This window comes from Denticeps clupeoides, chromosome 4 (assembly GCF_900700375.1).
Source record: "Denticeps clupeoides chromosome 4, fDenClu1.1, whole genome shotgun sequence".
Classification (NCBI taxonomy): domain Eukaryota; kingdom Metazoa; phylum Chordata; class Actinopteri; order Clupeiformes; family Denticipitidae; genus Denticeps; species Denticeps clupeoides.
The window spans coordinates 32,704,638-32,732,457 of record NC_041710.1 but is presented as its reverse complement, the minus strand read 5'-3'; the positions used below and the strand labels follow the sequence as shown (position 1 = coordinate 32,732,457).

Here is a 27,820-nt window from a genome sequence, read left to right as displayed (position 1 = left end):
AACAGAGTTGCCTTTAGGATTTCCTATGCCTCCCAATATTAAGGACATGCCGCAAGTTGATCCATCTGTAGCAACCCCTTTACAGGAAGCTAAGGAGAAGGAACTGGGAGCACAGCTGGATAGTGATGGAGAGGAGTGCATCCTGCAAAATGGAATTCTCTGTCATCAACGAGGGGTCCGTGTTACAGCTAGTGGTTCCCCAAGCAGCTAGAAGTGCTGTGCTTGAGTTGGGGCATGCAGTTCCCAGGGCTAGCCACCTAGGTGAGCATAAAACCACAGCTCATATATTTTTACTGGTCTGGGCTGCGAAGAGATTTTACAGAATTTTGTAAAGGTTGTCCTCAGTGCTGAATGACATCTGCTAATTTTCCCAGGGGCATCATTTTATTTTGCTTTAACCTTACATTTTTAACTGTATGGTCTGCTTGTTAATCATCATCTCTTTGTCTGAGTTACCTGGGATGTTTGGGGGCAGTCCTTCTGTGGACAAAGCCGAGACCAAGGTGAGGTGGGCAAATGCTTTAACAGGTATGATTCATCCATGATGCAGTCTTCAACACAGGCTGCAGACACCCCCCAGCCCCACTACTGCTGTTCCACCTAAGATAGCTCAGCCACTTCAAGCCTCCTCCCACAGCATCCAATTACCTTTCCAAATCAGGGAGCGACCCTTGCTCCTTTTTTTATTATCAGTACTACCTGAAAATCTGTCATTAGCCTGACTGTTACTGTATAAACGACCATAAACCCGAACAGATTTCTGCTTTTATATCGCTTATGTGTTAATTTCTTGTGACATTCATGCTTTTTAGTGACTTGGTGCCAAATATTTTGCAAAAAAAATTCTTATTCGACTTCAACCTTTTTCATTTAATTTATAATGCTTTAAATAATAATAGTATTAATGAGCAGTCGCCGGTAGGAATTGTGATATGAAGGAGATGTGAGGCGATAGCAGGCCACGTACAATGCGTACAACGCAGTTAACCAGTCCGTCCGTCTCCGTTCTGCGCATGCGCGGCGGAATCTCCGCCTTGTTTTGCTGGAAACTGGGGGAAAGGTAACAGGACTTGAGCGTCTCCTCCGCAGGCAACATTCGCGGATTCCAGACGAGCGCGGGGATTTGTGGAGGAAGTCGGTAGGGGTGCATGTGTAGGTGTTCCAGCGTCCTGGCGGCTCGGCTCTGCTCTGTGTGACTGGTGGCCGCGGGCGGAATGGACAACCAAACGTCCGAGATCGTGGCTGAACGCACGTTTCAGTTCCAGGACAACCTGCCGCCCCTCCCCGTGCCGTCGCTGGAGGGGACGCTGATTAAATACATGGACGCAGGTAAGACAGTGTGGGTCAGACTACTTCAGGTCATACGTGCTGTGTCTGAATAGGTCAGTCCGATTGAAATTATAGGCTTATTTTAGTTTTCTAAATGGCTAAAACGCGTAAAACAGTTACACAGAATATAAAAATGTCAAGGTAGTTCGTGGGATCTCGCTGCTGTGTACACTTGTCGGCGTGTCGTCTCTGCGCATGCGCACAACGAACACAGTGGGATTATGCACCAGTATGCACGGCAGTATCTCTGCGATTGTTTATGTCGTCGCGCCCAACGTTGCTCACATCGTCAAGCAACAGTACCGCACCCTGCCTCATGGATTTAATTTGCAGTTGCCCATGTTTCTGATAGTGGTGGCATATTGTAAAATCAGCACAGGACCAGCTACACATATAGCAATACTGCGCTGTTGAGGTGAATGCATCATCAGTCAGCGCCGTGTGACGTCATTTTCAGGAATGTTGTATGAGGTAGTGAAGTGAAAACTACTATATTACTTTTAACGTCGTATAAGTTACCTGGTTCTGTTTTTTCTTTGTGAGTTTTTTAATATGATTTTGGGGGGGGGGAGTGGTATCACAGTCGCAAAGCACTTTCATACACACATTTGCACACCTTCGTATTCTCACTCACTGCAGCCTGCATGTCTGTTCAGCACTACAGAGTCATGTGACTAAACACGGGAGGAAGGAGGATGCGACAAGAGTGATGTTAGCACCGTCATGCTTTTTAAGTTTTAAATAACTGCAGTTTCAATATAATCAGATCAAACAATTCTACATAAGTACAAGTTATTGGGAGGTGTCCCCATAGTCTGTCACCCTCAGCTAGGAGGAAATGAGTTAAGATGTTCAGGAAACACCAAGGTACAAACCTGCCACCAACAGGACACTGTAGGAATGGCGGTGTAACTGTCTGCAGTCTGGTGTGTTCTACATTGCCGTGAGCTGAGTGAGAAGGTGCCATCCAAGCAAGAAGCCGCTAAACTGGAAGGGATAAGACTTTCACTTAGGGGTTCCCTTAAGACATTTAAAACGATTTGGGGTCCTTTTCTCAATCTGGTTAAGAATCGAAGGGTGGTAGTAGCCTAGTGGGTAACACACTTGCCTATGAACCAGAAGACCCAGGTTCAAATCCCACTTACTGAGCAAGACACTTAACCCTAAGTTGCTCCAGGGGGGGACTGTCCCTGTAACTACTGATTGTAAGTCGCTCTGGATAAGGGCGTCTGATAAATGCTGTAAATGAAAATTTCCCTTCTGTTCATGGGTGATACAGTTCATGTCTGGGTGGAGCTCTGCAGTGGCGGTTTTCTTTTTTTTTTTTATTTAAGTTCATTTAATTCAAATTTTTATTGGGGTCTAGATTGGGGATTGTTTGAGCTGTTTTCTTTTGTGATATCTTCTGGAAACTGTTATTGCTCATTCTCTAATTAGAATAAACAAATTTCCAGAATCACCTTCAAGCTCTTAAAATCTCAGCTGCCCACTTGGAAAGTTTTTATAAAGTGACAAGAGGGGTGAAGCCCAACAGATTTCTTATTGGATAAATTAACATAATGTCTATTTAAAAAAAAAAAAAAGATCTTGCAGGATCTGGTCTCCCATACAAAGATATTTTTATATATATATAAATATATGATGATCCACATATTGTCATATCTTGAACAATTGTCATTTTGGGGGGTGTGCATATTTCTTGTACATTCTTGATGAAACAGAGAAAATTATCAGTGAAAAATACAACTCAAAATGTGGCTGGACCATTAATTGTGGAATGACTAAAGCTTGGGAAAATATACTTATCGGGTCCATTCTGTGTGTGTTTCAATTTGAGGATGATTTTAAAACACAGGCTCATAAATGAACATACTACTGCACTGTTTGAACAGGGGGTGTGTACTGGCAAGGATCTCACGATACAATACATGTCACGATATGATTTTAACATCATATATTATGATATTGAACAAATTGCAATATTCTCCAGTTCCTTTATAATAGAGATGATATACAAGACGCTGTTGTTGTATGACCTGTGTGGATCACATTACATTAATAATTCAGCCAAAACATCGTAACTCACCTAGTTTGAACAGACAGTAACTGGAACCACAACAGTGATTGTTTTTATTATGGTAAGAATTAGCATTTTTGGAAGAAGACCCATGTCACAAATCTAGTAATTATGTGCCAGAGGCTGTGATGAAGTTTTGATTATTCTGCTGGATATTCTTTGTAGCCACAGTGCAGACATGTATACGTAAGGATCACTAACCTTCTTTCCTTGATGTTGTAGTGAAGCCCTTCTCCACGGAAGAGGAATTTCAAGCTACAGTTGCCATTGTGAAGCATTTTGGAGAGGGCATTGGTCTGAATCTGCACCAGAAACTGATAGCAAGAGCCAAGAGCCGGCAAAACTGGGTAACACTGCTACACTGGACCCTGCCAGCAGTTATTTCCCCATCAGTGCCCATTTTTCTCTTTTTTTTTTTTTCAGAGCAAATATAGAGTACAGGCTAAAAGTTTGGACACACCTTCTTATTCAATGTGTTTTCTTTAATTTCATGACTATTTACAGTTGGTAGATTCTCACTGAAGGCATCAAAACTATGAATAAACACATGTGGAGTTATATGTACTTAACAAAAAGTGGAGACCTGGCCTCCACAGTCACTGGATCTGAACCCATCTGGTTTGGGGTGAGCTGGACCCCAACAAGTGCTAAACACCTCTGGGAACTCCTTCAAGACTGTTGGAAAACCATTTCAGGTGATGACCTCTTGAAGCTCATCGAGAGAATGCCAAGAGTGTGCAAAGCAGTAATCAGAACAAAGAAACTAGAATATAAAACATGTTTTCAGTTTTTTTCACCTTTTTTTGTTAAGTACATAACTCCACATGGGTTCATTCATAGTTTTGATGCCTTCAGTGAGAATGAAAATAAAGAAAACATCTTGAATGAGAAGGTGTGTCAACTTTTGGCCTGTACTGTATATGTGGCTAGTTGTAAGTTTTGGCTTCTTTGTTGTCTGCAGCTGGAGGACTGGTGGTTGGACACGGCCTATCTGGAGGTGCGCATGCCCTCCCAGCTGAATGTGAACTTTGGGGGTCCAGCGCCGTACCTGGAGCACTGTTGGCCCCCCTGTGAGGGAGTACAGCTGGAGCGAACCAGTCTGAACGTATGGCATACCCTGCAATTCTGGCACCTCATCCACACGTAAGAAACTGTTCTGGCCTTGAATTTATAGCCACTGCCGCCTTCATCTCTCTCCTCCGCCCGCTCCTGTTAGGGGCTGCCACAGCAGATCCTGGAGGTCCGCACAGATTGGGTCTGACTCAACCCTCCCCATTTCCCTGGGCTTGGGACCGGCACCAAGAAATACACGGTCACCTGCGTCCCCAGTAGCTGATATCTCATTTCAAGTTTATACACTTCAACAGCAGGGAGCATCCTTCTTTTTCACATTTTAGCTAGACAGGAGTGTCTAGTGGTGTCCCTGTGTTCCATGGTTTTTTTCACCTAAATCTTTTTTTATTAAGATTTTCTTTATCATTTTACAAATAAACAGACCCCCCCACCACCACCGTACCCAACAACACAAACAGAATAAACATGCAAAACATAATAAAAGACCACATTCACCAAACATAAGATTCCAGAAACTGAATACAGGGATGACATTTCCTTTTTTCTTGTTAGTAAGTTTATCCAGAGCCAGACAAGCTGACATCTTCTTTGTCCACAGAGTAACAGAAGGTGCTTCTATATTTCTCCATAGTAGAGCAATTGCCCTCCTGGCTTGCAAAATCTGATGTCAATGAGTAATGATTGTCTTTGATGCACAACAAGGTTAACATTTTACAGTCACGCATCAAGGACTGTTAGAAGTGTGCATATTGTGCTAAAATCTAACCAGGGTTTGGATTGTTCCTCATAGAATATATAGACCGCATAGCAGAGCATTTGAAGTTACAACACATTTCCATAAAGATTTTTTATCGAACTAGTGTTGTCAGACATTTTGTACTCATTGCACTCGCCTGGTAAGTAATATGGTAATCGAGATCATTTGTTTGCATCTTTTGTGTTCAGAGAGCGACTGCCTGTCCATAAGTCAGGGAATGTGCCATTGGACATGCATCAGTTCCGGATGCTCTTCAGCACATGCAAAGTGCCTGGGATTACAAAGGATAAGATCCTGAACTACTTCAAAACTGGTACGAGCGCACAGCACAGTGGTTTTATTAAATTGGCGGATTCTTTAGTGGATGTTAATGTGTGGGTTTCTCCTCCATAGAGAGTGAGGGTCCGTGTTTGACTCATATTGTGGTAATGTGTCGTGGAAGGATTTTCACGTTCGATGCAATGTGTGATGGTCTCATCTTGACTCCTCCTGAGCTTCTAAGGTAAGAAATAAAATAAAAATGTGATTATCATATTTTGAATACTGTGGTATTCTTTTCTTTCATATTATGATTGTTTCAGGAGCAACAGAATGAAGAATTTTCTGATCATCTTTATTGTGGCCAGTGTATACATACATTTGTATTATCCGACAGTAGCATTTTCTATGATTCCCCCGCATATTTATAGTTGCATGTGAATTGTCATTGTGTTTTTAATAATGAATCATGACATCTTAGTGGCTTGAACAGTGCTGAGCGCAACCATACACACGTGTTCTCCTCTAGACATCTGACTCATATAAAGCATGCCTGTGAAGGGGGTGTCGAAGGTCAGGGTGTGGCTGCACTTACCACTGAGGAGAGGACCCGCTGGGCAAAGGTCAGACCACAGGACCTTCAGTCAGACCATCCAGTTAAATAACTAGAACTGCATCAATGAATCACTGGCATTACACAACACTGCCTCATCAACTCATCCCATTATATCACTGAAATTCCCTTTTTTTTGTGGTTGGCAAAACAAAAATATTCCAAATGCTTTTTTTGTCTCACGTACTTCAGGCCAGAGAGTATCTGATCTCATTGGATCCAGCTAATGAGAACATTCTGGAGACCATCCAAAGCAGCCTGTTTGTGGTGTCACTGGATGACTCCAAACCGTATGCTACAGCCGAGGACTATACACCGGTATTGCTCAGCCACACCCTCTCTGTTGCTTCAGAACCACAGTAACTTGAAGTGTAGCTAAGGAAGCGGTTTAAGAACCGGAAGGTTGTGGGTTTGAATCCACCGATCATCAAGGCTCCCCAATCAATGTCCATGGCTCTACTCTCTAACTAATTTAATTATTTATTTAATTTCCTCACTTGCCGGAAATATTTTAACCTTTTTCTTTTCTGGTATGAAAATAACCAGACAAGATTGTTTGAAATGTTAGAATTGTATGGTTACATACATTTTCAAGTCACCTATTGTTCAGCTCATAACCTGCTGTCTGCGTGTTAAGTAATAATATCTCATTAAAAAAAATCCTCCCCCCACTAAAACCAACAATAATTTCAGCAAAAAGTTATTTTTACATTAACTTGCTCAAGTAAAAATGGAGTGATTGGTGAACGGTGGGCAGCCATGACTGGCGCCCGAGGAGCAGTGTGTCAGGACTGTGGGATTCAGGGATTTGGACCCGCAACCTTCTGTTTTCATACCCGCTAGGCCACCACTGCCCCCTTCAATTTTAGTCAGTGTGTTTGAGAGCATCATCGTGCTACCGTGTCTGACTGGACTGGTGAGCAGTGACCCAGTTGCCTTATTCTGACCATAACAGGAGTGCTTGACAAGACTTGCTGTTTGGGATGTGCTCTGTCTCGTAGTCCTTGACCAAGTCACTTAGACGCTTTTGCTGTTCCTGCTTCCAGCACATTCTCTGCCTTCTGTGAGGTCTCTGTGTGTTTGTTAAGAACATGCTTTCAGACTCTAGTACAGTACAGTCCAGTCCAGTACGTTGTATGATTAGTTAAGGAGTTATACCCGTCCAGTTATTTATGGTTTATTTAAAGCTACCCAACAAATATAACTTATAAAGTTATTTAATCAGTGTCTAAATGACTGTTATTCATAATTGTCTGTCTTTTGTTTGTCTGCCAGATGACACAAGAGGCGTTAACTGGTGACCCCACTATCCGGTGGGGTGATAAGTCATACAACTCCCTTTGCTTCGCTGATGGAACCTTTGGCTCCAACTGTGATGTACGTTACCTTTCCAATCACAGAAGCATTACTGCTCCAACATTAATTCACCTAAATTTGAACAAAATAATGAAATGATGTTATATTGGTGATTATGGAGTGTATTTTCAATATGTGATGTCCACTGTGAAAGTTATTATGTGCACATAAAGGGTGGTTTTGTATTTCATATTTTGGTGAAAAATGTGTAGTCATGCAACTTTGTGTTTTGTTTCTCCCTTTTTAAACCGTTTATAAAACAAATAATAATTTTAAAAAAGGGTAGCTAAATTTTTCTGTATAATTACTGAAATTATATCTTGTTATATCTTCTCTTTTTAAATCATGAGTTATTGACTTTTCACTAGCGAATAAGTTGAATATTGTATGTTAAGGGTAGCACTTTGAAAACAGGGTTCTGTTTTCTGTTTGCCCGTTCATATTTCAGTTGTGCAGCCCTAGCACTGTGTACTGTGAGGTATCATCAAGGTGCCATCTGTTTTACAGCACGCTCCTTACGATGCCATGATTCTCGTCTCTCTGTGTTCATATGTCGACGAGAAGCTGAAGGCCAGTAATGGCACATGGAAGGTAATGTGTTGACAGTAGCATATTGGTCATTATTGGACACCATTCTGGACATTCCGTCCAGGAACACACAAACATATAACTTAATGAAAAGTCATTGTGGATTCTGTGTAGTTTAATATTTGAAACAAGGATCAAGGATCCATGACCTGGATGACTGACACAAATATTTGAAACAGATTTTCATGCAACAGAACTTTTTTAATCAAGGGGTTTGTGGTGATGATGCAGGGAGGAATGTAGATGAGTGAATCAAATAAAGTAACTGATGCAATGGTGAATTGGGCAAAGTTTAAGAATGGAAATACTATTATTGATAAAAGTGTGTTATTGTTTTATTTTTTTATTTTTTTAGGGCTCTGACCGTGTACGTGACTTACCTTTCCCTGAAGAGCTGGTTTTTAATCTGGATGAAAAAGTCAAACAAGATATTGTCCTGGCAAAAGATCAGTACTACAGAACAGTGAGTACTAGTTGCATGTAACACTCCTTATTTTAGGATCGTCAAATTGTACTTTACCTGTGAAAAGTTTTGCTTGTATGCGACCATACATATTTCATTATAAATATCCCTGTGATGGATCATACAGAACTATGATAATTGACTAAACTCTGCCTATGATGAACAGTGTCTGGTGTGCGTCCCCATTGAAATGCCTCTGTGAATTATTCCCTTTTTTTCCTAGTACCCCCCTTTCTATTCCTTTTTTAGGGTGTGGGTTATGGTTAGGGTTGTCATCTGTGTTTTCTCTTAGTGGGATGGTGTTGATGTCTATAGATCACACGCATGGACAATTCTGAGCACCTAAAAATGTCTACCAGTTTATTCAATCAGACTAAAAGTCTTTCTCACATTGGATTGGTTTATAATATGCATTCCATATTTGAAACTGATACTAAGCTGTGTTTTTGTGTTAGTCCCAGGATTTACAGATTGTAACCTGCGCCTTCACCTCCTTTGGGAAAGCTGCTATTAAGAAGCGAAAACTCCACCCTGACACCTTTGTGCAGATGGCACTGCAGCTTGCTTTCTATAGGCAGCACGGGAGGTAGGAGACCCTGGTACTCTATTGATGTCTACAGATCACACGCAAACTGGGTCATATTATATCCTGTGTAATTAAGGGTATGGGATTGTGCCCTTTTTTTGGTTTATTTGCATCATTTATTTGCCACTTTAGAAGTTGATTTAAAGAACTACTTTTCCAGGGCTCACTCATAAAGGACTTTGTAATTAATTGATCACTGATTTTGACATTGTTATACACTGCACACAGCACATGGTGACACAATGAAATGTGTCCTCTGCATAGTGAGCACCCAGGGAGCAGTGTGTGGGGACGGTACCTTGATCAAGGGTACCTTAGTGGTACCTTTGTGGTTCAAGGTCAAGTCGATTAAGAATTTGCTTCCTTACCCACTACTGCCACATTTGTATGAGAGTTTTATTAACCAAGTTAATACACACAGAGAGGTATAATCTGGTTTCAAAATGATCATGAAAACTGCAGTGGCTTCCTACTATTGACTGTACTAGTGACTGAGAAGAACTTTAATTATCTAATGCTAAGAGTGCCAAAAGTACATCAGTAATTAAGTAATATAATGTCTTACATTATTTAAAATTGATTGATTAACCCAGTATGATGGGAATGGTAAAATCTGGAATCAGATTTTGTCACTTAGTGGCTAGTACTAAATATAAATAAAATAGTGAAATATTTTAATATGACACGTTTAATTTCTTTTTCACTTTTTGGAATTTATTTAATAATAAATAAAAAATTATTACTTATTTATCAATTTAAAAACTATTTTGTATTCATATATTATTGATCTATAAAATCCTTCATGACACATTTTATTTTTTGTATTGATTCTGTTCATAGCACTTTATGTTTAATCTGTATGGCTGTAACTATTATCACATGCTTTTCTAAGGTACCTCTTCACACATTAGATATTATGAATATTTGGCACATTTTAGATTGAGAAATCATCACAATTGTACTGAAGAGTATAAAATAAGATTATGAAGTGAAAGCATGTCATTTGAATAATGGACTCACATTAGGTCAGCCACATCAACTCCATTCTTCCCAGTAAATTCCCCACCTCTCTCCCAGGGCAGGTAGCTGCTATGAAACGGCCACAACACGTCATTTCTTCCATGGCCGGACCGAGACCATGAGACCCTGTACCTCCGAAGCTCTGAAGTGGTGCAGGTTAATGCTGAATCCTACTGCCAACGTACGGAAATTATTTATTTGCATTCATTCTCTGTCCTACATATAAACACACCCCCCAAAACTGGTATGATGCATACACAGTACACAAGCCCCACACACACACACGATCACACACACACACACGATCACACTCAGTCTCTCCGTCAATTTGTTTCCAGGCTGAAGTGAAGAGGGCAGCGCTGCAGCAGGCCTTCACCAAACACAACAAGCTGATGGGGGAGGCACAGAATGGCAAAGGTGAGGGTAGCGCCACATCATTCTGAAAATGGCAGGCAGGCTGTGGCAGAGACCCGACAAGTACAAGTTTTTTAAAAGCCCGGCTTTCTTTGTGTCCTGTGGGTTTTAGACTAAGAGAAAGGAAAAGAGCGTGTTTAAAACAGAATTACCAGATGCTAGATTTTTAATAAAACTAATTTACAACAGACAAACCACCAACCACTGAAGCACATTTACAAGCAGCGGGTCATACAGAAAGGATAGAAACTGCAGACCGGACGTTCGTGTTTACTGACTGATCATTTACCGCCACCGTGATTTACAGCTTTAGGCTGCGGCGGTAGCTTAGCGAGTTAACAAACTCATCAAAATCTGTTGACATGAAGGATGTGGGTCAACACTGCAGGCCTTGTGGGTTTTCCTGGTCTGTAACGTTCCACTGTTTATGATGCAAGGCCTGCACTGAGGAACTCTAATCTAGTGCATAATCAGACCCAAAGAGGCAGTGTATAGAGAGGAGCACTGGAGCGCCTTCAACGGGAGCTCACTAATGCTGGATTTCTCTTTTTGCTTTAAAAGATTAGTACAGATTAATAAGGAAATTTGCATACTTCTTCAGTTCTGGGGTGATTCCATATCTGGTACCTGAGACCATGTGTTTGTGCTTGCAGGCTTTGACAGACACCTGCTGGGCCTGTACTTAATCGCAAAAGAGCAGGGACTCCCTGTCCCAGAGCTTTACACGGATCCTCTGTATGCTAAAAGGTGAGCACAGGCTTGTAGTGGTCATTTTTATTTATACTGCGCTTTTTAAAATGTACATTGGCACAACGCGCCTGGCATTAGAACAGCAGCTCAAGGCCCCGAGTGAGCAGGCAAAGGTGACAGTAGCAAGAAAAACTCCCTGAAAAAGGAAGAAAGCTTGAGAGGAAGCTAGGCTCAGCAAGAGGAACCCATCCTCCTCTGGCCAGCACTGGATCACCCTGGGATGTTCATGGCAGATTCATCCCGGAAATGATGGCATGGTTGTAGTCCATCATCACATTATGTATTACGATATCATTTTAAGGGCCAAGAATTAAGGAACCCAGCACTACATATATTAGCATAACTAGAGACAGAGAAATTGAGGAAATGTTTTTAAGCTTTAAGTTAATATGGGAGTAAATGTGTGAAATCTCCCTCTCTCGCTCTGTCTTTTTATCAGTGGAGGAGGAGGCAACTTTGTCCTCTCCACCAGTTTGGTGGGATATACATCAGTTTTGGGAGCTGTTGCTCCTATGGTGCACCATGGATATGGCTGCTTCTACCGTATACGTGATGACCGGTGAGTCGGAAGAGATTTCCATCTTATTCGCACTTTTGATTGAGTTAAGAATGTGAGCTTTAGCTCTTTTCATGAAAAGAATATGGAGGTGTGTGCATCACGTGTGTTTCTCTTACAGGATTATGGTTGCATGTACAGCATGGAAGTCCTGTGCAGAGACCGATGCCGAGGCTCTTTTTCAGAACCTCTGCTCCTCCCTTCACCAGATGCTCCATCTGACAACCCTCTCTCAGCTCTGACGCACACACACGAGGCTGATGTGCTTCTCAGATTCTCCAGTAGAGGCTACTGGAGGGAGGATTTTAATGGTTAGAAAGCACAGTGGAGGAAGTTCCTGGTTAACTCCATGTCAGTGCTCTAAATCTGCAGAAATGCAAAATCCTATAAACTTCCAATAATCTGCCATTTACTTTTTTTTTTTTTTTGCTTTATGCACAAATCAATGCAATAGCCAGCACCAGAAATGCCGACTCATTTTTCTTATACACACACACACACACAGACCTCAACACCACAGAACTTTCTGCCATTTGATCAAACATGACTTGATTCACTTATGTTTGCACTGAGTCGGTTCTATTGAATGTTTTTTACTGCTTTATTTCTGTTATACTTTTTAAAATATGTCTTCCTTAGTATAATTCAGTTATTTTCAGATCAAATATGAGCTCTTACAATAAATAAAACTACCATAAATTCTATTATTTTTCATCATCAGCATGTGCCAAAATTCATTTTTACTCCCTGCTTATTCCTTATTAGGGTCACTGTGGCTGGGGTGCAGGGCGTGACCCAAACACCACTCACTCGCAAATCCTTTACCTACAGACAATTCAGAGATGTTACTTCACTTAGTGAATCAGGAGAACCCAGTGGAACCCGTGCCAACACAGAGATGGCATGCACACACTCTTAACCTGGCAGGTTTTAATGTGTGGGGTTCCACAGTCAAATTGTAAGGTGAAAATGTTTTATACTACTAGGTCTCAGATGAAAAGAGACAAAGATTTGAGTTTGAACAAAACTTTATTTGGAACTAAATATTGCATACAACATTTATAAGTACAGAACCTGGTAGCAGTTAATTGTGGATACAGAAAATAAATCAGTGGTGGAAACCCTGGGTGTTCATTAGTCCTCCTTGCTGTTGCTGATAGAGGCTATAATCATCAAACATGTGAGAAGACATCTTTAGAAGTAATAATGAATAGTATACATAAGAGTATATAAAATATTTTAAGTATTATGCTGAGTAAATAATATCAGTGCAAGATCACAGTTACTTCCTCAGTGCAGTCACACACACTCCATCACTCTGTGTGCACGCGTGTATAGGGTGGTGGGGGTCTTGCTTGAGCATCTACCTGCTAAGTATCATTTTCTAAAAGTCACTCTGCAAATATCCCTGTTTTGTGAGGTCTTAATATGCAGGCCCTCGTTCTGTAAGCTCTCTCCACCCCAGCTCCGCCCGCTCTTACACATGATCCATGGACCTGTTGGCTCATTAGCTCTTGTGCTCCATCTGAGTGGTGACCAGTTGGCAGTAGACTCCCTGTTTACTGAGCAACTGGTTGTGTGTCCCCTGTTCTACCAACACCCCATTCTGGAAGACAGCAATCTGGTCGGCGTTCTTTATGGTGGAGAGTCGGTGGGCCACCACAATGCATGTGCGGCCCTCACGAGCCTTATCCAGCGCCTCCTGCACGATCTGGAGAAAAGGAGGGCGTGAGTCAGGCGCGTTCATTCTGAATTCAGAATCTCAGCGCTGAGTACATTCCCGTTTCGGATGGGTTTTTACCATTCATTCCTACTATTATTTTCATTTTATAGATTGATGCTACCAAATCATGTACTGGGCATTTCTGTCTTAAGTACTTGAGGGTGGCCCTGAATGGGTGCCCACTCCAGTACCAGTCAAAAGTCCAGATGCCCCTACTCTGTGGGGGTTATGGAGACTAAGAGGCTATTTTGAAGAATCCAATGTGAGAGACATATTTAATATTTGTTGTATCTGGAGAAAGTGAAGTATGTTCGCCTGTATTTACCTTTATGGCAGCTTTGGTCACTATTGTCACCATCAAAAGGCGCATCATGAGATGCTTATTAACATGAGTGACATAAGATGCTGCCATCACAGCAAAAGCTCCCTCGTTTGAACTTTTTGCCTCATTTGCTGTAGTTTTTTGTTCATTAAATAACCTTGCGTGTGTTATTTCATAGTCCCGGGTCGTCAGTTTTATTCTATAAAAAATAAACGAGGACCTAAATGAGTAGGGGTGTCCAATCTTTTGACTGGTAGTGTGAATATTTCCATATATACAGTAGGGTTACCTTTTCACTCTCTGTGTCTAACGCTGAAGTGGCTTCATCCAGCAATAGTAACTTGGGGTTGCGGACTATGGCCCTGGCTATGGCAATCCGCTGCTTCTGCCCTCCGGACAACTGTGTGCCTTTATCCCCAGCCTGTGTCTGGTATTTCTGTTACCAAAACACCACCACACAATGCATTGGTCATACCAAGGCTAATATCCATCAATTCCAGATCCAAACTAAAATCTGTTCTGAGCGTGTGTGTGTGTGTTTACCAATGGCAGGCCCTCGATAAAACTGTGTATATTAGCGGCTTTGGCTGCCTGCTCGATCTCTTCCTGCGAGACGTGTCTGCTGTTATCTCCGTAGGCGATGTTCTCAGCCAGGCTACAGTCGAAGAGCACAGGCTCCTGGGATACGATGCCCATCTGAGCACGGAGCCAGTGGATGTTCAGCTTTTTGGCGTCTCGGCCATCCAGCATCTGCACACAAGCTCCTCTGTTACCGCCAACCCAACAACGTTCAGCAGCCGCCGATCACGTGGCAACGGAAGAGAGTAGGAGTGATGCTATTGTGAAATATTATAGGCAAGATTTCTGCCAGCCAATCAGAACCCCAGGTTGGATGTCACTGTGATGTAACGGGATTTTATGACACACCGTTCTCTGAATCCTGGCCCCATTTTCAGAAGTTGCTGTTGTTAAACGTGAGTGCTCGTGACTGTTGATGTATACTGTTATCAGTGACCTTGAGAACGGTAATAAAATGTCGGCTTTTCTTTCTACATTGAACCGTACATCCTGTAACAGTTACTCATTTCCCAAGAGAAAATGAACAAGTGTGCGTGAGATATTGAACATTATAACAGGCATTTCAATATTTTATTTAACTCACCACATGGCCATTTGTGGGGTCATAGAACCTCTCTAGGAGCTGTATGGTCGTACTCTTCCCACAGCCACTAGACCCCACCAAAGCTAGGGTTTGACCTTTGCGCACTTTCAGACGCAGCCCCAGCAGAACTGGAACCTCGGGCCGTGACGGATACCTGAAATGTACGTCCTCAAAACGGACATTTCCCTCAAAGTCCGCCTGCAGGAAGACGGAGGTGAAAGCAGTCAAGATGGATGCTGAAATTACACTTTGTTAGGAGAGTGGCTATAGTGGCTATATGGTGCCCTCTGTGGTGGTTTATTGCAAATAATTTTATAATATTGTGTGTGTGTACCGGTTTTTCCCCCTCCTCTGAGCCATTATCAATGGCAGGGACCCTGTTGATGAGCATTGAAATATGGGAAGCGGATATCTTGGCTTTGGCGTAGTTTGGAGTGAAGGTGTTTGCTTCTCCCACAGCCATCGCCCCATACAGTACAGCAGAAATAACCCTGAGGAGAGGAGCCAAGCGGAGGTGAAATACACTGAAGGCCTGAGCCACTGACTGCTGGACCGTCAAGTTCAAGTCTTTACAAACATGGAATATAAAAGGTATTTAACACTAGATAAATCGACGGTTGCCAGTGAGGACAGATGAATAGTATTCAGTACAAAATACAAACTAGTGAAAAAACCACTGTTGATCTAACAAAACCCTGTCAAACATTGATCAAATATTGATTTACCTAAACTGTTTACTACAGAATTTCCTTATTTTCATGAGACAGTGACATGATGTGTGTAGCGAAAGAGATTGTTCTCTTATTGTTCTAAATCTGTAGACTTTTCCTTGTAGGAGATCATTCATTAGTTCTTCAAGCACATCTCTAGATATCAACATTATTACCACTTTCAGTTTTTAATCTTTATCATTTGTGTGATTTATACTTTCCCCATCGATCAACAATTGTTGGGAAGATGAAAAACCTTTAATTAGCTTCACATCTAATGTTGAACATTACTATACATAATAGAATTTTTTGTGAAGAATCTGATTTTATACATAATTTGATGTACTGTTTTCCGTCCTACATAAAATATTGTGTCTAACTTTACGTTGAACATTTCCAGTCCATTTTCAAACGTCAGCTAAGTGTCCGTCTGCCCTTTTAAGCGACGTTCAGACATGTTTGATAATGTATGTGCCATGTGTGAGAAAACACGGTTCCATACTAAACCCACTTAGTGATGTCAGCTATGGCCATACTGATTGAATCATTTAAGCATTTAACAGGCACACTCATTCAAGGGTTCAGCTACCTTTATATGGCACACAGGAGTCTTTATCTCTTTTGACACATTCGCTTTTAAATGCCCTGACCTGCTCGGTGTTCTGTCTCCTGAGTCACATGGATGCATGCAGGTTATGACCTGAAGCCACGATGGCAGCTATATAAGTCCAGTCCTGTAGAAGGCTTTCAGTGGCTAAATATTAACCGTCACCATGGCAAGATCTAACCTTTGCACAGCGCTATTCTGGCACCAAGCAGATTCCTGCCCCATCCATGTGTCTGTGGGTCCTATTCATTTCTGCTCTGCTGCAACTAAATTTACACCACTGGGCCACTGATAAGGGCCGACCTATCACTTCACTTCCAACAGGTCCGTTCAGTAGAGTTCAAAAACAGTTCACCTTTACAACGGCATAAACATACAGAGCAGGAATACATTATGAGCATATGCACGCAAGAGTCATATTTATATATATATATAAGAAAATAACACTTACAGAAAAACTCCTTCAAAAGTCATGTGACCGTGCTCGATTAGCCAGGCACCGAATTTAAAACAGCCAGCATAGGCAAAGTAGATCATGGCCTGAGAGAAGGAGAAGGTCAGACCGAACACGTGGGCCTTCTTCACAGAGTTCCTGTAAAAGAGAGAGTCGGTTTGAAAAACTGAAATGATGAACTGCAGGCCATAGTCATGCAGCCCATCTCGTTTGCTAGTTTTTCTCCTGAGCAGCAGATGTCAATTTCAAAGAAGTGTTGAGGACATTCACTAAAGATTCTAGTGCTTAGTGATTAGTGGGTGGTAGTAGCCTAGTGGGTAACACCCTTCCTATGAACCAGAAGACCCGGGTTCAAATCCCACTTACTACCATTGTGTCCCTGAGCAAGACACTTAACCCTGAGTTGCTCCAGGGGGGGACTGTCCCTGTAACTACTGATTTTAAGTCGCTCTTGATAAGGGCGTCTGATAAATGCTATAAATGTAAATGTATGTAAATGTGATTAAACTAGTCATGCTTTAGCTGACCAAATGAACGTGAACACACCTGTATGGTACAATTAGGTTTTCTTGGTAGAGCTCCTCAAACTTCTTCTCCCGTGTCAGAGACACCACTGTGCGGATGTTCTCTATGGCCTCAGTGGCAATCTGATGAGGGACAGGCAGGGAGGAGAATGGCTTTATGATCCTCCTCACATTTGTCCTGCTTTATTATCTCTCCTCACCTCTGTTCTACTTTGTCAACTCTGAAATCAGATTTTTTTTTTTGCAAAGATTCTGTATCCTTCACCTTTCCCGCCTTCTCTAGTTCCTTCTTGTCCTTCACTGCATGTCCTCCCAGCATCTTCATCTGGATCGCCCCAGCCACTGCCATAATTGGCACCACAACAAGGATGAGGAGGGTCAGCTGCCAGCCATACACAAAGGAGATGATGATGGAGGTGCCCAGGTTGGCGAGGTTTTGTGCCAGTGCAGCCAAACGCACCCCTGTGGCCTGTGAGCAGAAAGAGGAATTACACACCAAACACACTTACACAGGGTAGTAATAGCCTAGTGGGTGACACACTCGCCACAAAGTATCAGGGCTTATCAGGGCCCTTAGTTTTGTAACTCAAAATCTATAGAAACTGAATGAGAATTGATGGTGTCTTCCTCTTGTAAGTCGCTTTGGATAAAAGCGTCTGCTAATAAAGTAAAGTAAAGTAAAAGTAAAGTATCAGGTTCATATCCCACTTACTACCATTGTGTCCCTGGGCTAGACACTTTACCATGAGTGTCTCCAGGGGGACTGTCCCTGTCACTACTGATTGTAAGTCGCTCTGGATAAGGGCATCTGATAAATGCCATAACCGTAAATGGAAGTCATTTACAAATTAATTATGCAATTAAGTATTGGTATAAGAGTAACATATATGATTATCAGTTTTTATATATATATATATATATATATATAATTTTTTTTATATATATTTATATAATATATGTATAATTTATATATAATTTTTATATATTTATATATGTATAATTTAATATTTATTGCGGTCACATTCCTCTCTCTAACAAAGTTGCATGGTTTCATTTTCATAATAATTTTTGGAATCAACAGGATGCACTTAATGTCCAGGTTGCTAATCACCTGACTTGTAAAAATCACAGAATGTTGCATGGCGGTCAAACAATCAAATTTCACCGATTGTGACATACGTACAATACCAAATGTGCAACCTCACCCCTGGTGCTATGGTTTTACTCCCCACGCATACTTCTCCACACTTACACCTTGCACTTGAGCTGTGTCTGTGGCCAGTCTGGTGGTCAAAGCACCAACGCTGTTCTTAGGGTCATCATACCAACCCAGATCCTGCCGATTAAGGAAACAAATTCATGCATAAAAACAATGAACACATTTTTACAGCCATGACATATTGAACATTAGCTTCCAATACATGAACACTAATAACATTTGGAGTGACAGTACATGTGGCCACAAGGGAACAAGGCCATGATGTGATTTACTTCCAGAAGGCCTTCGATGTCATCCCACACAAAGAATCCTGCTTCAGTTCAAATTAGTGAGCTTAACAGAGGTAAAGCAGCAAGCATTTACTAGAGGGCCAATGTCACAACGGGCCTGTGTCAATAGTGAGATGTTCCTGACTCCTAACTTGCATAAATGATGCTGATATGAACATAAACGGAAAACTGGAAGGGCTAGGAGGGGTTGCTGAGTTGGCAGCAGAGATGCTAAAGCAGCAGCTCTTGTGTGATAAACTAGCAGTTCAAATGCATTATAGACAAAACTGTGGTAAATAATGCTGTGAACAGAAATATAAAATAAAGATATTTTATGAAATGAAGGGAGCTGATTAAGATATAAATTGAGGTGGGTATATTGGTACACAGTGTGTCTCAAGTGTGGGAAAGCAGCTACATCTCCAGGTCTGTGCACTAAGATTATAAAACTTCTTGTCAGACCCCAGTTTGAATGCAGTGTTGAGTCTTACTGCTCTAGAATGCAGAATGATTCCAGGCCTTAGAAAGGTGACTGACAAACAGTTACTGGTAGCAGTGAATTATTATTATTATGATTTTTAAATCGGAACCAGAAAAGAGCTTGGGTGGCCCAATTCTGCCGTACATTCTTTTCTGAACATTATACATACAGATGTGAACGTGACATGAATAGTTCACCAGTCTCACCTGTCTCATCATGGCTTTGAAGGCTCTGAAACGGAGTCTCATGGTAAGAATCTCTCCAGCTTTTCCAAAGCAGAATCCCTGGAAGGAAGTACAGTGGGGAAAATAAGTATTTGATAACTTAAAAAAAATCAACAGTGTTTCCCACTTACAAAGAATGGAGAGAACTTGTTATCTGTATAAAAGACTGGGATGGGCTGGGATGAGCTACTGGGCAACAGGCAAATAGCTTGGTGAGAAGGAAACTGTCGGTGCAATTATTAGTAAATGGAAGAATCTCAAATCGACTGGGGCTCCATGCAAGATCTCGCTTCATGGAGTGTCTTGAGGAATCAGCCCAAAAATACATGGGACAAGAAGAAAGATGAGTACAATCTGAAGAACACCATCCCAACCGTGAAGCATGGTTGTGGAAACATGATGCTCTGGGGCTGCTTTTCTGCCAAGGGGACAGGACGACTGCATCGTATTGAGGTGAGAATGGATGGGGCAAACCTCCTTCCTTCAGTAAGAGTATTGAAGAAGGGTCGTGGCTGGGTCTTCTAGAATAACAATGACCCAAAACACACCTTGGCACTTGACAGTGGCTCCAACTTGAGTGGCCAGCCAGTCTCCAGTCCTGAACCCAATAGAACATATATGGAGGAAGCAAACACTGCATGTTGCCCCAAAACCTGAAAGATCTGGAGAATATCTGTATGGAGGAGTGAGCCAAAATCCCTGCTACAATCCCGGTCAAATTCTATTTTTCTATTCAAATTATTTCATGAAATTCATCTCTCCATTCTTTTTAAGTGGGAAAACTTTTTTCCCCACTTTAATTGAAACGACTACTATGAGGGTCTGGTTCATATACTGCATGCCCCTCTAGGCGTGCAGTTGACCCCTGACCCAAACACCATGCAGAGAATACCATCCTCACAAACACTATTATCCATGGTGTTTCATGTGAGCAAAACAAGCCACTGGGGCAGAGCGAGTCTTTATCAATGTCACACCTCATTTCATCCTCTGATAAAATATAAATAAATGGCCAAACATAATGATGCATTTTTGCATGTTGAATTTGTGTTGTGGAATGTGTTAAAATTTTAACTAAGCTGATTGCGTCAGTTTACAGTAATAAAGTAAACTGTGAGTCTGTGTGGATAGTGAATGATTGCCAGTGTTTAGAGCCACATGAACAACATCTCATGTGCACTCTGACCCAATCTAACCGCAACTACCAAAAACCGACAAATAATTCATTTTTCAAGAGGGCTGTGTTCCACTTCTTAGCAATACGCAAGCTGATCTACACAAACAACGTTGATTTAATCTTCTTTATATAACCAGTGCACTGCATCTCTATATTTTCAAATGTACATATGGGAAGAGATACAAAGATCATCTGTATGGAACTGTATTACTGGGCATGTTATTTAACCGGCTGAGTCAGAGAAAGCAGGAAGTCCCAGGGGAATCTGATATCTTGTGTTTAGAGTTGTGAACAACGAACACTTCCCACAGAACACTTTTCTAAAACTCTGAAGTTTTAAAATGAATAAAACATAATGTTAAAAAGCATTAACTATGTCCATTTAAATGTCATTTTTTAAATGTAATTACAATTTTACGAAATTCCTGCCCAACACAGCTGTATGTTTCTGTGTGTGTGTGTGGGTGGGTGAGAGAGATATCTGGGTACCTGCAGGAATAGTGTGACAAAGGAAATGACACCAATGAGTGCGAAGAGCAGAGAGTACATATCACACCTCTCCCTGATCTGCTGCTGATCTGTCAACGCAAACACCTAAAAAAGGGAGAGAGGACCAGGGTTGAGCAGAGCAGACTCTCCATCCCACTGAGTTAACAGCATATTTTTCTTCTGTGTTACATATGCATGTATTGTCATATTTGGATGAGTGTGTGTGTGTGTGTTTAGACACATACTGCAATGATTTTGGAGAAAATGACAGCAAATGCAGGTTGTAAGCCTCCATTGATGGTGGCACAGAAAACCCCCAACACCATATAAGGCCATTCCGGAAGGTTCCATTTCAACACATGCAAAAAATTCACGTCTGGAATCTTCTCCTTTTCCTGAGTAGAAGTAGATGAGGTTCACGAGTGAGCAGGAAGAAGAAAAAACAAACAAACACCGATACACTCAGTACAGCGTGTCCAAATGCGTTCCTCACCTCGCTGCTCTCTTTATCCACATCCTGAACGTTCTTCTCAGAGTTTACATAGGAGCCGTTTGACACCTGTCTGAAGAGGGTGTGTTCACTAAGCGAGCTCAGGGCCGGACTCTTCCCATCCGGCACCGCCTCCTCTACCTCTTCTCCTTCCGTCGCTGTGCTCTTCAGCGTCTGGGAGACAGTAGAAGATGTTTCAGGCGTGCCCTGCACCCTGCGCCTGGCGCCCTGCTGTGAGGCGAGGTGAGGTGACTGACCTGCATGGTGACCAGCGAGTGATAAACACCCTTTTTATCCATCAGCTCACTGTGGGTGCCCAGCTCCACAATGCTTCCCCCTTGGAAGCCAGCGATCACATCAGCATTGCGAATGGTGGACAGGCGGTGGGCCACCACTATGGTTGTCCTGCCCTGACGTACCTGAGGAGAAACACAATTCAGCAACAGCTTCCCAACAGCATAAAGATACTGCTTCATGAAAAGGCTACCTTGTCCAAAGCTACTTGCACAATCTTCTCACTCTCAGCATCCAGAGCAGAGGTCGCCTCATCAAGCAAGAGGATCTTGGGATTACGAACAAGTGCACGGGCTATTGCGATTCGCTGCTTCTGCCCTCCACTCATCTGAGTGCCTCGGTCGCCCACCAGAGTCTGGAATTTCTGTAAAGACACAACCAACCTGTGGTGCATCAGATGACATCATTCGTCATCTGACTAGTAAGAGCAGTTCAAAATTCACATTTTAAACAAACTGCTACTACATTCTTACTAATACAGTCACGGTTCTTGTTGCCCAGGCTCCTCCCCCATATATACACACACAATACCAAAATGCCCTCTTCAGTCCTCCATATTGTCCTTCCTTAATTAATCATTTGTTTTATTATTATTAATAAAGATTCACACTTGCATACATTGTACAAAGCTACACACATACAGGGAGTGATCTTTCTTGTTACCTAGAAATTAAATGTGCTTCAAATGTTCAACCCATTTTCTCCAGCACAATGTAAACCGTCCCACTTTCTGATTAACGTGTGCCATAATCTTCTCTATTTTATTAATGTTGATCCATGCACTCAAAGACAGGCTTAAGGTGGGAATTGTGTTTCCAGTAAGATATTCATTAGAAACTTTTCTTGTTTCAAACATTCCTGATCAGTATTTCCAAAAGGTATTTGACATGCAAAAATAATTTTTAATTTGTTATAAAACATCCTTCCAATTATATTTGACATCAGGACAATCCCCAAAAATATGACAATGGTTTGAATTTTGGTTTCCACAACAAATTGGGGGGTTTAATTAGTAAATCCCTGTGTGAAATCTATTTTGTCCATAGAATTTTGTATAGAATTAAGTCATTAATTGGTCTATACAATGACCAGGGAAGATCTTACATCAGGTAGTTTCATGATGAACTCGTAGGCATTGGCCTCTCGTGTGGCCTGCTCGATCTCGTCCTGGGTGACGTCCAGCCGGCCGTAGCGGATGTTCTCGGCTATGGTGGTGGCAAACAGGACAGGCTCCTGGCTGACCACGCCTATCAGCTCTCGCAGGTAGCACACATTCAGGGTGCGAATGTCATGGCCGTCAATGCTTACCTGGAGGGGCGGAGAGGGAGACATGAGGGACAGACAACAGACATACACGCAACGTGCTGAACACACAGACCAACTCACGGTCCCCTCCTGAGGGTCATAGAAGCGCTGCAGCAGCTGCACTGTGGTGCTTTTCCCACAGCCACTGCTGCCCACCAGGGCTATGGTCTGACCCGTGCAGATCTTCAGGTTCAAGCCTTTCAGCACCTTCACACACAGAACATGTAACGTCTTAGTCCAGAAGAGGATTACCAGGAAACACACACGCAGGAGAAGAGACTCACTGGGACGTCTGGTCGCGAGGGATATCTGAAGAGGACGTTCTTAAACTCAATGTTCCCTTTGATGATGTCGGGCTTGTAGCCCTCCTCTGAAAAGCGGTCGATGTTGGGCTCCTGCAGGAAAGATTGCGTTCTTCTCAGGACAACACAATAAACACAACCTGACAAACAGTAGCTGTTTGGCGCAGGCTTATATTCTTGTTACTGGAGATTCGATATGCAGTGAAATTGAATTACAGGCCATCTAAAATCAATTCCGTGCTGAAATGTGATGGTCGTAGGACAAGCGCAAACAAGATTCAAGACAATCACCACATCTAGGACTTCTTCTGGCTTTTCAGAAATAACTACGGTCTTCCCAGGAGAGCTGAAAAGAGGCGTATTGTCTTCGGCTGACGTGAAGTCGGTGAAATACAGTCCCGGAGAGGCAGCTAATGAGGGGGGTCCGCCTCAAAAGGAAAGGTCCTGGAACTTGGTATCCAGGCTATACCTGACATGTTCAGGGTGTTTATTCAATTACACAGTGGGGATTCTGCTCGCACAGACACACACAATCACAGGAAGCACAAGGTTGGCTTTTCTTTTTGTTTCTGCGCTTTTTAGCTGCACATACACTACGGGCCAAAAGTCTGGGCCCACCCTAAACAATACAGGGCTTATTCATAATATTAGTACAAGAAAACATTAGAAATGCGTCAAACAAATAGAACCGACCTGTTTTCAGAATTTTGTAGTCTGCAGCAACACATTATTTAGCCATCGGGTGTTGTGTTGAACTGTTTAATGCCCTGACATTCTTAAAAAGAGATGATAATACAGTGAATCTGCTGTGATAAGGACAAGGCGGGGTTATTTTGATGGAACTCCCACTCATCCATTTCCTCAACAACCAGTCACTTACACTTGTTTTAATTGTTTCTAACGATTTTACATGAACTACGGAGTTTTCTGGAGATCCTACCAAACTCATTTGTTGTTCGAGGAAACCGTATTTATTCTGTGTGAGAGAGTGCGCTCTCTGTGCTTATGCCTCCACACCCTAGCCCCCTTGTTCAACTTCAGAGGAGACTGGAAGAAGGAATTTCCAACGGGAAGTCCTCTCAAGTTCTTCCAACCTCCGGGTTTCGCTTCCTGACTCAAATGTTTGGCGAACTAGTACGCCGTGTTCCTCAGACCGTGTGAAGATGCAGAAGACACTCACACTATCGATGATGTTGAACACTTTGTGGGCAGCACCTCGAGCCGCGGAGAAGGCCTGGATGTTGGGGGACGTCTGGCCAATCCCAAAAGCTCCAATCAGGACAGAAAAGAAAACCTGTTGAGAAGAGTACAGCATGTGATCTTCTGTGATCTGGATTCCTATATATATATATATGTATATATAGATATGAACATGAATGGCAAACTGAAGACAAGATATAAATGTCATTCTTCTTTCTTTTCATTCATGGATTGAACCTGGTCCTGGTGTTTTTCTGTTTTAGTTTGGACAGGAAACCAACTCCACGAGAACAGTTTATGGTTTTAGCTTAACCATGCCCAACCATAAACTTTTATTACTCCTGATTTACATAAGATGTACTGACCGTCAGCAGCCCTCCAATGTCGTACTCATTCGCCAGGATCAGGGTGCTTCCATACCAAAAGGCCAGTGCATAGGACAGATATATCATACAGAACATGAAGCCCATGGCGATGTTTGCTGAGGTCGCCTTCCTCACTCCCATGTTCTTCGCATCCTCCAGGTTTTTGTGGTACCTTACATTACATTATTGTGGAGAGAGGAGTGTCAAACCCCGTACAGTACTATACTAGAGCGATGATCAGTGGACTACATCATTCAACCAAAATAAACCACATCCAGGTTCGCAACACACACCTCTGAATCTCCTTCTTTTGTCCCCCAAAGGCAAAAACTGTCCTGACTGCAGACAGCACCTCCTCTGCTACAGCTCCTGCCTTTGCATATGCTGTCTGTTCCTTAGCTGTAAATGTGGTCATCACCTAAACACACACACACACACACACACACACACACACACACACACACACACACACACACACAGCATGACAACTCTCAAGATATGTGTCAATACAAATGACTGGGACTGCACTTAGCCCGAGTTGCAGGAGATGAATGATGCTGACAGCTCTTTACCAGCAGCTCACACTCACCTTGGTGATGATGGCAGCCGAGACTCCGAGCAGCGGGCTCACAGCGAGGATGACAAGGGTGAGCTTCCAGCCTTTCACGAAGCCGATGATGAATCCAGTGAGGAAGGTGGTAACGGACTGGATAAACATGCCCAGTTTATCCCCAATCCCCTCATTTATCTTGTAAATGTCGCTGCATGGAGAGGAACAGAAGGCCCGTTAGGTGTGTACACGTGCAGCCGAACTTCTGACCTTTCTGAACGGCTCTCAGTCATGCATAAAAAACCCCAAATGACCTCAGCAGAATAGGAAAGGGGAGAGAAGCATGTCTCACTCGGCAAGCCGCGTGTTCAACTGGCCTATCTCGTTCATATCAAACCAGCCGATCTCCTGGCTAATGATGGCGTGGAAGAACTTCTTCCTCAGTCGCTTCACCTGCCGCCCCGCAGCCAGTGTCCAGAAGGCCACCTGCATGTAGGCGGCAAACAGCACGATTCCGCCCATGATGCTGTAGTATATTGCATGCCTGAGAGAAATGGAAAGAGAGCAATGGGAGATCTAGTCTGCTGCCACAACGGCCGGAGATCATGTTGCCACGTCCACGCTGTTCTCCAGCGTTCACAGAACTCTTATTTCACGGAACCAGCTGCGTTCCCAAACATCACTCCCACGGTCCGCTTAGCACTTCATTACAAAGAAAACAGGACGAAAAGTAGCTGGAAGTTCTGAAATGATACTGGCTGCCAAGATCCAAGACGTGAAATGATAAGCTGCTCTGCATCATCAGAGAGTTAAAAAGCTTGAGGTGAGATGAAGAACAGACAGTACCTGGTCATCTGCTCACCAAAAGTCTCATTCGTCAATGGGAACGAAAAGTCTGTTTAAGGAGGAAAAAGAAGTGAATTCTGGATTCCACAACACAGAGAATCAGTAGAAATAAAATTCTTGTTGAATGAGTGGTGAGAGTCGAGACTCACTAGGGGGGAGCATGGTGTCGTTGGGTAAGCCTTCAATAATCTCGTTGGACACAAAGCTATTTGTCATGTCCCCAAACACAATGACCATGGCAGGAAGCACTGCCCCGTTGCCCATGGCCATCACAGTGCCCAGTACCATCAACAGCACGTCCACCTTGTTCGCAAAACGGAACTGGCAACACAACACAGACAAGATTTGAGAAGTAGCCCTCCTTTTTTTTTTTTTTTTTTTTAAAACATCTGTCCACATGAGAAGTGTCTACAGACAAGAACATTCATGAGGGACTCTGTGATGCCACCTCTGATGTAATAAACCAATCATGTTATAGTTAGCAATAATGACCAATAATAAGGACATATCCAGCTATTTCATCCAAATTCATTTTTTCTTCTTCTTTTTTAATAGGACAAGACATGGATCCCAGGCGATGTCATAATACTGTGAGCGACCAGCTCGAAACATTCACCGTGATAAGAGGTAAGATTAGGGTGATTTCACGGTACTCACTATTTCTAAGGGACCGACCATGGGCAGCTTCTCCACTTCTTTTTTCTCCGACTTTTCATCACTAAAAACAAAGCACGTCAAAGCCTGAAGTGTCCTCGCCAAATCCGCGTGAAGTTTGGTGAAGTCCTACCTTTTATCGCCACCTTCGCCTCCTTTAGTTTTCTCCTTCGTCGCCTTGTCTTTCCTGGCCATGATGTTGCGTCCCAGGGAAACGTGAGAGTGAACAGGTTGGAGGGTGCGCGCTGGGGGAACAGGAAAGGAGCGTCGCGGCTCGGCTCGGCTCGGCTCGGCTCGGCTCGGCTCGGCTCGGCTCGGCTCGGCTCGGCTCGGCGCGGCTCGGTTGGGTCGCCCGACTCGGTGCGTCTGCGCACCTCGTCCCGCGCGTCCTCGCCGTTTTATTGGCCGCTTGCACAATTTACTGCGCCGTGATTGCGCTCCACTTGCGTCACGCAGTCCTGCGTTTTAAAGCGAAACACATACAGCGACGTGAAGCGTTTTTTCGGTTTGTGTGTTCGCGTGATCGCCGCAGCTCGACCAGGCGAGAGAGGACAAATTTTACATTATTAATGTAAACGGACAACTACTGAACATCGGGAGGATTGGGGCAGT

The 27,820-nt window shown here is 42.8% G+C and overlaps 2 protein-coding genes across 2 annotated transcripts; one reads left to right on the top strand and one right to left on the bottom strand.

Moving 5' to 3' along the window:
* The first annotated feature begins 1,033 nt into the window (after positions 1 to 1,033).
* Positions 1,034 to 12,561, top strand: crot (carnitine O-octanoyltransferase). Its single transcript, XM_028977619.1, has 16 exons — positions 1,034 to 1,329; positions 3,629 to 3,753; positions 4,368 to 4,549; positions 5,426 to 5,550; positions 5,631 to 5,739; positions 6,025 to 6,118; positions 6,301 to 6,426; positions 7,384 to 7,485; positions 7,972 to 8,055; positions 8,408 to 8,515; positions 8,971 to 9,101; positions 10,179 to 10,302; positions 10,460 to 10,538; positions 11,189 to 11,282; positions 11,725 to 11,844; positions 11,963 to 12,561. The coding sequence occupies exons 1-16, from the start codon at positions 1,215 to 1,217 to the stop codon at positions 12,081 to 12,083; spliced, it is 1,839 nt and encodes a 612-aa protein (XP_028833452.1). The 5' UTR covers positions 1,034 to 1,214; the 3' UTR covers positions 12,084 to 12,561.
* Positions 12,562 to 12,851: 290 nt separating this feature from the next.
* Positions 12,852 to 27,563, bottom strand: abcb4 (ATP-binding cassette, sub-family B (MDR/TAP), member 4). The gene is made up of 27 exons (XM_028977618.1): positions 27,342 to 27,563; positions 27,212 to 27,272; positions 26,704 to 26,875; positions 26,555 to 26,603; positions 26,061 to 26,252; positions 25,748 to 25,919; positions 25,452 to 25,576; positions 25,159 to 25,330; positions 24,774 to 24,887; positions 23,576 to 23,686; positions 23,373 to 23,498; positions 23,091 to 23,294; positions 22,180 to 22,350; positions 21,950 to 22,111; positions 21,696 to 21,866; positions 21,448 to 21,597; positions 21,203 to 21,307; positions 19,519 to 19,596; positions 18,596 to 18,679; positions 17,609 to 17,812; positions 17,366 to 17,466; positions 16,817 to 16,957; positions 15,383 to 15,539; positions 15,049 to 15,246; positions 14,430 to 14,636; positions 14,176 to 14,322; positions 12,852 to 13,552 (listed from the first exon to the last, which is right to left on the bottom strand). Exons 1-27 carry the CDS (start codon positions 27,401 to 27,403, stop codon positions 13,349 to 13,351), a joined length of 3,840 nt encoding a protein of 1,279 aa, XP_028833451.1. The 5' UTR covers positions 27,404 to 27,563; the 3' UTR covers positions 12,852 to 13,348.
* Positions 27,564 to 27,820: the final 257 nt, after the last annotated feature.